The sequence below is a fragment of the Schistocerca nitens genome, chromosome 3, assembly GCF_023898315.1.
Source record: "Schistocerca nitens isolate TAMUIC-IGC-003100 chromosome 3, iqSchNite1.1, whole genome shotgun sequence".
Taxonomy (NCBI): Eukaryota; Metazoa; Arthropoda; class Insecta; order Orthoptera; family Acrididae; genus Schistocerca; species Schistocerca nitens.
In genome coordinates, this window is record NC_064616.1 from 785,973,281 (window position 1) to 785,985,509 (window position 12,229).

At 42.3% G+C, this 12,229-nt stretch overlaps 1 protein-coding gene across 1 annotated transcript in view; it reads right to left on the reverse strand.

Annotated features, from left to right (window-relative positions):
- Positions 1-11,690, reverse strand: part of LOC126248800 (collagen alpha-1(XI) chain-like) — a 571,383-nt gene extending 559,693 nt beyond the window's left edge. The window contains exon 1 of the mRNA XM_049950192.1: positions 11,612-11,690. Within this exon, the coding sequence (XP_049806149.1) occupies positions 11,612-11,684 (73 nt within the window). The 5' untranslated portion in view covers positions 11,685-11,690. The remainder of the gene's footprint in view (positions 1-11,611) is intronic.
- Positions 11,691-12,229: the final 539 nt, after the last annotated feature.

A 12,229-nucleotide genomic window follows, 5' to 3' on the forward strand; every position in this document is an offset into this window, starting at 1 on the left:
TAAAAGGTGGTGGCATATGACTAATCCTCGTCTGTAAGATCCTCGGTTTTAATTACGATATCTCTTCTTCCTCATATGAATTGTACAGCTATTATCACAGATCAAATTGCTAAACGGTCACAGTGAATGTGCAGTCTGTCTTGGTGTGGGACATTTTAGTTGACGTTCATACTTATCTACACTTGTGCTAAGCTGATATGAAAAAATGTGTAGTGTTATGTATGGCAGACCTAGTACAAAATTCGTCACCTAGGAAGTAAGTAAGGACTTCGCCAGGTGATGTTCTTCAATTCTCTGTCAACAACACGTGTATGCGAAACATAGTATCGACAAGAATATGGAATTTCAGGGTAGGAAAATTCATGCTATTGAGTTGCACTCGACATAAATGCGTACGTATCTAGATTCTGATGAAATATGCACGCTTGATGTCACGCGCAAATGACGGACTGATTCCGTCATAAATGCTTAAGACTAATGTTTACCCGTTGCTGGGCAATATTGATCCGTCTCTAATGACTTCGCTGATTTTCAGCTCAACTAATGGGAGCTGATACCACCGTGGTGTCATAGCTCTCCTTCTTAGCCGAGGACGCTAATGAACACTAGAGCGGTGGAATTCAGTGCCAAAGTAAAATACAAATATTGGTGCGTGGTTATTATGGGGCAAGTCGAGATGACTGGAATATGTGTCGGCAGCAAGTTTCACTCACTCCTTTCTGTTCGTTCCACACACGGACGTAGAACCACCACACAGCGTATGAACTCACGAAAGTCGTCATTAGGAGACATATACACATTTGACATATTCCGCTGAGGAAACCTGAAGACAGGAAGATTGGTCAGATTTTCAATGTTACGCCGATACAGCGTTCGTTACACTTAGAGTTTCTGGACAAACTATACCGGCATTCATCTGCAGTGGTTTAGGAAAACCACTGGACGTTTGAGGGTCATTCCCCCCGAATACGTATATCCACTGTCTTAAGCACGGCGCCCATCTCGCTAGTCGAGGGATGAAAATGGAGCACTCTTTTGGTGCTTCCAACTAATTATCTCGGCATTCATTGGCGTTACAGTAACGGACAGTTGTTTTCTGCCGAGCGCTTCTCAACGCACTGTTAATTGTTTAGCTGCCTTATGCTGTTCAACTACTCTAGTTGTACATTGTGCACGTTTATGTTAGTAACACTATAACTTTCCCGCCTAAAGATCAGAAAATAAGATGAAAAGTGAGATGTGCGGAGTATTTGCCTAACAAGGAGGCCCGATGGTGAAGACGCGGCCGCGAATAGCGCGAGCGCTGGCGTGCCGCACGTGGCAGAGCTAGCGGCGGGCGGGCAGTGCCAGTGAATGGGCTGCGTTATGGCCCGGCCAGAGGTTATCGCTCGCCACAAAACAACTCCCGGCTAAACATTTCACGCACTCCCCGGCCACACGAACGCGTTAATGCACACGTCGCTTCTTCTGCTTCGACATCTGGCAATTTTCGTTATAGCCATCTAACATGCGACCCAGTCAAGAAGAGCCGGGCGGCTCAGGAACGTGGCACGTCTTGTTTAGCCTCTCATATAACTAATTCCTCATCGCAGTCATCATTCACAATGTCATTATACATTATAAATGACCTAGTACATTATAAATGACCCAGTAGATAGTGTCGGAAGTTCAATTCGGCTTTTCGCGGATGATGCTGTAGTATACAGAGAAGATGCAGCATTAGAAAATTGCAGCGAAATGCAGGAAGATCTGCAGCGGATAGGCGCTTGGTGCTGGGAGTGGCAACTGACCCTTAACATAGACAAATGTAATGTATTGCGAATACATAGAAAGAAGGATCCTTTATTGTATGATTATATGATAGCGGAACAAACACTGGTAGCAGTTACTTCTGTAAAATATCTGGCAGTATGCGTGCGGAACGATTTGAAGTGGAATGATCGTATAAAATTAATTGTTGGTAAGGCGGGTGCCAGGTTGAGATTCATTGGGAGAGTCCTTAGAAAATGTAGTCCATCAACAGAGGAGGTGGCTTACAAAACACTCGTTCGACCAATACTTGAGTATTGCTCATTAGTGTGGGATCCGTACCACGTCGGGTTGACAGAGGAGATAGAGAAGATCCAAAGAAGAGCGGCGCGTTTCGTCACAGGGTTATTTGGTAAGCGTGATAGCGTTACGGAGATGTTTAGCAAACTCAACTGGGGCAGACTCTGCAAGAGAGGCGCTCTCCATCGCGGTGTAGCTTGCTGTCCAGGTTTAGAGAGGGTGCGTTTCTGGATGAGACATCGAATATATTGCTTCCCCCTACTTATACCTCCCGAGGAGATCACGAATGTAAAATTAGAGAGATTCGAGCGCGCACGGAGGCTTTCTGGCAGTCGTTCTTCCCGCGAACCATACGCGACTGGAACAGGAAAGGGAGGTAATGACAGTGGCACGTTAAGTGCCCTCCGCCACACACCGTTGGGTGGCTTGTGGAGTATAAATGTAGATGTAGATGTAGATGTAAAGGTGGTGTGTAGCTAAACGAGTCAGAAAGGACTTAAACAAACTAAACAACCGGTAATTCCACTTGACTGTTTTGACAAAATTCTATTAAAATGAACTCTTGTGAAACACATTTTTGATTGTAACCCATGCAAAATAACTGTGTTCTGAAAAGCTATTAGAGCTCCAGCAGACACTCAAATGGCTCTGAGCACTATGGGACCCCTAGAACTTAGAACTACTTAAACCTAACTAACCTAAGGACATCACACAACACCCAGTCATCACGAGGCAGAGAAAATCCCTGACCCCGCCGGGAATCGAACCCGGGAACCCGGGCGCGGGAAGCGAGAACGCTACCGCACGACCACGAGCTGCGGACGCAGACACTCAAATAACGCCAATTTCAATAGTGCGAATAGCCAACAGTTCCGCTCGTTGACATGTGGTGAACAAGTTGTTGTAATATCCATACAGCTTACCTAGAGTTGTGCTCTACAAAAACTGCGGTACAGTAGTTTTGGTACAGTACATAAATGACGTAATGAATAGGAGTACCAGTACTGTTGGTGGCTTTGGTAGAGAAAGAAACGTAAATGAATGTGTGTGAGAGAGAAACCGGTAGCTGATGACGTCTCTTTCTTTTTGCTTGTTTGTTTTGCACATAATTAGAACCGCACATCGTTCAGTGTTAGTTCATTGTGTATTTTATATTCTTACAAAAATTTTTTGCATTTTAAAAGTAATAAAAATTTGTTGATTGCTCAAATTCTGTGCTTTTCTGTAACCAGAACAATTAATTTTGATACGGGTGCAGTTGACATGCACAAACATAACATAGTCTCTATAATAATTATTTTTTACGCAACAGAACGTTCGTCATCATGATCAAAGATAAGAGCTTCCTGTTATTATTGATAAGTGCAGAAATTGAGTATGAATAACAGAAATATGTTTTATAGAAACTCGACGAAGTATTGAAGTGATGTTTAATATGTTTCTGTTTTGTGGTTTTTTTAATAATTTTGCTTGAGGAAATTGCACGTTCTAGCGCTATATAATGAAACTGTATGGTTTTTCATCTTTTGTACAACATCACTCCGTTTCACTTTACGAATCAACTAGTTTTACTAAAACCTGATTCAAACATTGACAATTGTTATTTTGCTATTCAATCTTGCTATGGATACTTTTCATTTTTAGCTAACAGACAGGAGGATAACTACATAGGACAAAAATTTTCCGTAGGTTACCAAGTGCTTTACATATCCTCACTCTCTCTCTAGACAGTTCACCACTTCCAGTTTCTAGGGGACTCTAGTAAAGCACTGATCACATATGTGTAGAAAGCGATCGAAATTAGGTAACGCCCGATAGGTATGCAACCCACCTGCCGTAGAGGTAACGCAGTTACGATCTTAACTGACCGAGGTTACTAGGAAAACTACCACACCTATGCTAACTTATGACAGTATACGACAGCTTACGGTAGTTTTACAACTCTAATGTTACCATTGTGAGGCTGCGGTAGTATCAAAGTTTCCGCTAGCTAAATCACGATAAATAACCTTTAAAACCGATTTAGTGGAACACTTTTTTTCTTTCACTTTGGATTTTGCACGTAAATATAACTTTAATTTTTGCTAGATTACAAAAATTTCCCAGGAACATGAAAGTCTGCCACACTTTTCTTTCAGTGAAAGATGAGACATTCCAAAGTAATATTACTACCTATGAGTTGATAGGACGAAACGCTGTTTCCTCTAAAAATGCAGAAGGCTTTATATGTACAATGGGCGTGCTGCTGGTATTTGTTAAAGTTTTCGGGAATCGGCGTGAGCAAGCTGTCATGCTGCTTAGAGAGCTGTATCGCCCAAGAGCGAAAAACCGTACTGTTTTCTTGTTTTTGAAGGCAGTATATTTGCATTTTTAGAACAAGCGATGTGGTATAGAAGAGAGATTTGGAAGGGAACTCGTGTTGCCCTAGGTGAGTTAATAAGCTACACAATATCGAAGACTTACTTATGTCCTTTTTCTCCAAGCAGCAAGAATGTATATGATTCTTCTGGATAGATAGTATATTCCATGATTTTTCTGGTGCGCATCCGGTGGGATCGGAGGGAGTGGAGGGAAAAGGAGAAGGATTAGGGTTTAATGTCCCGTCGACGACGAGACCATTAGAGACGGAGTTTAAAATCGTCGAGAGGAAGGATACGGAAGAAAATCGACCGTGCCCCTTCAAAGGGACCCTCCCAGAAGTCGCCTTAAGGGATTTAGAGAAATCACGGGAACATGAATCTAGATAGCCGAATGGGAATTTGAACCATCTTCCTTCCAAATGCGTGTCCAGTCAGCTAACCACTGCATTACCTCGCTCCATGTGTGCATCGGGTTATCATTACATCTTTTTCCCATCTTTCTGCTAAAAACTTGCAGGCCATGTCAAGGCATGTCGGTGGCTGACTCCTAAGTGTGCCTACTTATCCTTTCCTTTGAAGAGGTGGCAAGACGGTCGGTACGTTTTTCTGTCGAAATACCGGAAGAAGTCATGATTTCCTGGACGATCACCCGAAAAAAGGTGGAATAAGGGTAATCGAGTCGAGTCACGTGCGCTCCAACCTGCTTCAGAAGGCACCGCGCCAACAGTGAAATATGTGAGAGAAATTATTTTGCAACCATTGTGGATAAAGTTTAAACTCTGTGTCTGTGGTTTGAACAGTAGGGTTATTTCGCGAAATCCGTTCCCTGTATCTATTTTGATCTATTATTTTGGATCAAAAATTGTAAAAGTAAAAACAAAATGGCCACAGATTCCCGGAAACAAACCTCATAACTTGTCGTAATCTTACGTAATGGCATGACAACGTTACATTCTTAGCTAACTCTCTTATATCAAAACCGTTAACAGCTGTTCCCTTCCTCAATAATTATGTAACTGTTTTCTACGGATGTATGCTGAAGAATATCGCAACTCTGCCGGTAAACTATTTCACTCACCAATTGAATCTTTGTTATGCCGGCTGCATTAGTGTTTCTAATTTTTTACAAGCATTAATCTACTTTTATAGCAGTTTGACGTACTTCTCTTTTTGTGCATGTAAGAGTAGAAGTGAACGGTTATTTGTTTGCGCTAAGCCGATTAGCAGATAGATTTCTAACTAAAAAGTCTACCCTTTACCTTTTATTTGTTTTTCGTGCGCAAGACTTAACAATTTTATTTCTTAATTTTTAATTTTTATTTTTTACTTTTAAGGAATACAAATCTTTGTGAATAGAGGTTTACCCTATGAGTCGTGCTCGAAAAAAGTATTGGATTGGATATTTTTCTCAGTACTACCAACTCTCTAAAAAGTAATGTTTCAGTTTACATCACGTACATATAAATGATTTGCTTGTATCTGAAACCGTAGTTTCAAGATGAATCTCAGTAAGAAAAAGTGAATTTTCTGTCGTTCGACAAGCTCCAGTGCGTCATCGCTCAACTTGGCAGCCATAACAACTTGTTATGGAGTCGTGCCCGCCTCACAAGGTAACCAACAAAATGTGATAGAGTTTTCCTGATCTTGCCGTAAATTATCAACCCTAGAGAACTTTATCGTTTACCCCACCCCATCCTCCCCCACTCATTTTAACGAACTTTCAACTGTAATATTCACTACAGCGGTTTACCTTCATATTCATGTTCAAATGATTTGATAGTATCTAATGATGAGCACGGCTTAGTTGTCTAGACTTTTGGAAAGATTTTGAAGTGAGTATGAAATCAAATGACTTTTAAAGCCTGTAATTCTGAACGTGATTCGAAATAAAAATGAAATTTCGCAATCAGATGGTTTCCGCACAGTTCTGATTGTTTTATGTGCTTCAAAAGGCAAAAAATACTTTGATGTACACATGAAAAATTATTGGGTAGAACTCTATTACGCTGCTGGGCTGCCTTAAGACATTTCTTGGGGAATTATCGTTAGATTACTGGTGAATGCTGGGCGGTGTCCCAATAATCACGCCTAATGCTTGAAGGGGGAAGTTATCCAAATAAATACTTCGGTGCAAGATTTTCCTTCATTCAATGCAGATATCCTTGCTATTTTCCGTCAACATTCACTCCCAGTTTCTGCGATTTAGATCTTCCGTACTACCACTAATTTTTGTTAACAAATCTTACCGGAGATTTCTGCAGTTGATACAAACCTCACTCGTGCCCACGGGCGGAAATGAAACCGCGAGCCCATGGTTATCGACACTTTGCACTACAGAGAACGACTATGTATATTACAGCATTTGTGTTGAAAATAAGTAGATGCTACAGCTATGCTACATTTTTATTGTCGATAAAAATCGGGAACTGAAGAGTGCAAATGGAAAAAGTTCTAAGTGCGAAATGTGACATTTGTTAGGAGAGTCAAAACATAATATGTCTCTTTTTGCATATAACTGATCTGTACCCAAAAATGAAGAGGGTATTGTGGTACCGTAAAATTACGCTGCCCATCTCACCACTGCAGAAAAATAATAAGGAAAATTAGAAAATAAATAATTTTTTAAGAACTTTCTAAGTGCCATACCAGGAAATCGAGTGGTTCTACGCACCAGTACGAAAGTGTTTGTTTCATGTGACATAACACAGTGACACTACGATTAATTTTTTTTGGTACAAAAATACAGCGGTAATATTTTAAGCAGTAGAACTGTAATAAAAAATGTTTTTCCTAAGTTTCAGATTTATTACAAAACAATAACAAGAAATGAATTCAAGAAAAAATCTGTCAGTATTGATCTGTGTTTCTTACCCAAAACCATTCTTGAAAGCAGATGGTGCAAAGTTTATTGTAAAACTCTTTGTACTGTTGAGGAAGAAGTGGCAACATCGCCAAGAGGGCTTTCTGTTTTGCAGCTGATATACATGGATGCTCTTTCAGACGAAGTGCGGCATGACATACATCTACCATGATCTTTCATCTTTTGAATACATTGACATTTTCCATTCTTTCGTTTCAGAGCAAGAATTTTAATACCTATTTGAGATGGATGAGTATGAGACACTTTGACCATACTTCATTTGGATATCTTACACGCCTATATTGACAGCAATGTATCAGCGGCATCTTTAAAGCCTCTTGTATGCATTAGAAATGCATGGAAAGGGTTCATAGCTTTAGCTGACTCAATAATCTTGTTTCACTCTTGCCTTGCTTACCTTTCTTTGTTTCCTTAAAACTGGAAAATCTCTGTCGCAGGTCAAAATGATGTGCTCACTCTCCAAAAACTTCTGTGTTATCTCTTAAAACCATCCTAGGCTAAATCGAGTGAATGTTGACGCATGGCACTTGGAATTCCAGAGGGAATCAATACTTAGCACAAAGACCATGCGCAGTCTAATAATGAATGTCTGAAACATTTTCTCCATGACCTGACACTAGGAACAAGACTAGGGACGGGCAGAAGAATACTGAGAACGCATTAGCACTGGAAACGCGTTTTGTGAAGGAATGGCACTTTCAAAGATTTCGGGTTCCACTCTTCAATTCATTCTGTGCATAGAATTCTCGCACTGTTGTAAGATGCCCCCAGAAATGTTTTAAAATCTTTCATTATTAATATGGTGTATTAATGAAACATCAGAACCATTTTCTTTGGTTAGGAATTCGAGATCCACGGCAATTGCTCTTGAGCATAACTACAGAAGTTCTGCGCTACCTGGCGAAATGGTGGAATTGTGAAAGAAAAGTTACAGTGTGCATCCATGGTTACTAAAAGTTGATGTCTTCCATGGTACTGTCGTCAGATCGTCAAAACAACGATTTTACTGGGACGGAGATAGAACGTCGTGTCACTACCAGAGCCTTGCCTGTTTGGTGTGGAAGAGTGAGACATGGATGTTCACTTTCCTATCTTTAATTGGTACAGAGGGGTGTACTTGCCTTTCTCCCATTCCTCCTACTATTCAAATACGGAAACCAATGTGAAAGCTGGAAGATTTATGTTACTGATGAATGCTCCAATACTATCCAAAATGTGCACATTAAATACATAAATTTACACCATAAGATTGTTTTCTGAGTAGTACTGAATATAGATGTACGTATTAAATAGTTAGGTATAGTGTTCCGCGCTGCTTAAAATTTGTGAAACGTCCAGTTCGAACATCAGCGTGATTTCGCTGGATTGTTTCACAGTTATGCTAGGTACAGTAGTATCTTTCGAAGCTTTGCCGGCCTGATAATCTCGTGGCACAAGTCCAAAAAACACGACCACTTGCGTGGTTGCTCATGTTCCTTGTCACGTGTGACTGTCTTACTTATTGTGTTCGGACACTTTCATATAAGCACATTCCACGAATTTTTGTGCTAGCTGACACCTATTCACTGTTCTGTAATTGCAATAGTAATCTTATACATGGTAGTTCATCGGCTAATTCACACTTTGTTATGCGAATAGCTGAGCGTTTTGTCAGTAGTGCTGCGTGAAATTGGCTTAATATGCACTGAAAATTACATTTGTACCAGATGCGTTGTGATAAACTGTAATTTTTAATTTAGCAGTAAAATGCACATTATATCTGATGAGGTCCGAAAAACGGCAAACTGAAAGATTCTAGAAATCTGTTTTTAGGCGTAAATATGAAAACAGTTCATTGAGACGATACATTGTAACATATAATTTCCAAAATCCTTTATGATTAGAGTTTTATGACATTCTAGTAGATTTTTTTTATTTTTATCGCATGGCTAGGGCCCCCCGTCGGGCAGACCGTTCGCCGGGTGCCGGTCTTTCAATTTGACGCCACTTCGGCAACCTGCAGTCGATGAGGATGATAGGGTGATGATGAGGACAGCACAACACCCAGTCCCTGGGCGGAGAAAATTCCTCGACCCAGCCGGGAATCGAACCCGGATCCAGAGAATTGACAATCCGTCACGCTGACCATTCAGCTACTGGGGGCGGACATTCTAGTAGATGAAATGTAGCGATCAAGACTTTTATTTTTCAATGCCATAAGCACTTGTGAATTTTGAAACGTTAATGAAAATAGAAGGTATATTATTTACGTTAATACGCAAAATTTCTAAATAAAGCAAGCAAGTCTTGTTATTCCTTGTTAGTATCGAAGAATACTATCTCCTACAATAATATAAGGGGCGTTCGAAAAGAAACGAGTCGGAGGCATAATTACGGAATCCAGTTCAAATGGTTCAAATGGCTCTGAGCACTATGGGACTCAACTTCTGAGGTCATTAGTCCCCTAGAACTTAGAACTAGTTAAACCTAACTAACCTAAGGACATCACAAACATCCATGCCCGAGGCAGGATTCGAAACTGCGACCGTAGCGGTCCTGCGGTTCCAGACTGCAGCGCCTTTAACCGCACGGAATCCAGTACCTGTATGTTAGAAGTATTGACCCTGGCTGTTGAGACACTTGTCTCACTGTGACACAAGGCGGTGAATGACTGTCTCATAAAATTCCCGGGGCTGCGATGTTAACCAGTTCCTCACGTACAGATGGACGTCGTCGTCCGAGGTGAATCGTTAACCCGTCAGAGCCTTTTTAAGGGGACCAAAAATGACATAATCACAGGGAGAGAGGTCCAGACTTTATGGAGGGTGGCCGAGAACCTCTCATTTGAATTTCTGCAGGAGTGCCGCGACTGTGTTGGCCGTATGAGGCTTTGCGTTGGCGTGGAGCGGAATGACCCCAAGGGTGTGATTGCCTGGTCGTTTTGATTTGATCGCTTGGCGATGAGCGGTCAAGGTTTGCGAGTAACACTGAGCATTCACTGTTGTCCCGTGCTGGAGGAAATGAATCAGAAGGGGGCCATCTTGGTCAAGAAAGAAAAGGCTCTGAGCAGCAAACGATTCACATCCGACGACGACGTCCAGCTGTACGTGCGGAACTGGTTAATATCGCAACTGGGAATTCTATGAGACAGCCATTCACTGCCTTTTGTTACAGTGGGACAAGTGTGTTAATAGCCAGGATCAATACTTCTAACATACAGGTGCTGGTTTCTGTAATTATGCCTAAGGCTCGTTCTTTTTGACCGCCATAAAATTTCTCCTTAAATTGTATCACAGCTACGAATACGTTGGCAACCACCTGTTGGATGCGAAGCGTAGCGTAGCTGAAAAAGATGTCTTATAGGGACGTCGATGTAAGCGAGGTTAACTAAAGATAGAACCAACTCGCTCTAATAGGTCTTCGGGTCCTGATTCTCCCATTGACACTCATTGAATCGTCGGCGCGGCGCGCTTCTAACAATTTCACGAGCTATAACTTAGCGTGAGACGTATCTGATACCAAGACTGTTTCTTTTTTCTTATCGGCGGCTATGTACCGAGTGTCGAAGATATGTTTGACTCGTAAGATAAACGTTCTCAAACTAATGAGAAAATGTATGAAAGAATACAAAAGATGGAAAGCCCCCTCTGTGGTGGGAAAAGTCTTTCGCGGTACGACGTGAAGACTGTCACGTTGTAAAGTTGGATTGTTTGTTAGGAATTCGCATATGTCGTTTGTGGTGTTTCCTATTTATTTATCAAAGGGCCCTCCCAAGCTACAGAAACAATTTTGGATACTATCGCGATTTCCAGTCTCCCTGTTGTCCCTGCGGAGAAATAGATAGTTTGCAAATCAGAGCATAGGTAGTTTAGGTATTGAGTTCCAAAACCAGAACTAAGAAAAAATATTTCATAAAGGGATAAAAAACCACAGTTTGTTGAAGACGTAAATCTGTCGTTCCGCTCTTTCACCTAATAACGACAAATTTCTGCTTAATTGATGATGTTGTCATAAGTTATCTAGGTCTAGTGATCGTTTTGCTCATACAAACATTGAAAGTGACTTGTAGGACGCTTCGTTAAAGCTATGTCGCTTAAACTTCTCGCACATAGTCACCCTGTTTGCAGTTATTGCCCTTACTTTCGCGCAGTCTTCAGACCGATTTGTCGGTCATTGCCCGTTGATAACAATGTACTTCGAAATGGCTTACTTCCACGCCATTCCATTCTAAATCCTGCATTATAGTATATTACGATTTCCTGATCACAAGTTGCGCCGTATCAATTTTGTCGCCAGACTCGAGCCTGTAAGCGGGTAAGCGCCGGAGGCAGCGCAGACTCACCGGCGGTTGCGGTCGCAGCGGCCAGCAGCAGTAGCAGCAGCAGCAGCAGCGGCGGCAGCGGCGGGCCCGCCATGGCTCGCCAGCACTGACTGCGCCCGCACACGCTGCCGCCCCGCGACGTGCTGCGCACCGCGCATGCGCCCTACCCTCACACACGCACACGCGAGAAAAAATTCCGACTCGGGAACAGTCTAGTCCTCTTCACATGTGCCACCATCTGCCAACATCACAGACCTGCGGCCGCGACGCTCCTCGCACTGCACGGGTGCAACGCCCTCCGCTTCTGCACGCACCGACTAGGGGCCGGCTCCTGGACGACGTTTCGCAACGCCAAACCACGGGTTACACAAGCTCTCTTTACGTCACTTGCGCTCTCTAACAAACTAAATGGTTCAAATGGCTCTGAGCACTATGGGACTCAACTGCTGTGGTCATAAGTCCCCTAGAACTTAGAACTACTTAAACCTAACTAACCTAAGGACAGCACACAACACCCAGCCATCACGAGGCAGAGAAAATCCCTGACCCCGCCGGGAATCGAACCCGGGAACCCGGGCGTGGGAAGCGAGAACGCTACCGCACGACCACGAGATGCGGGCTAACAAACTAAACCCTTAA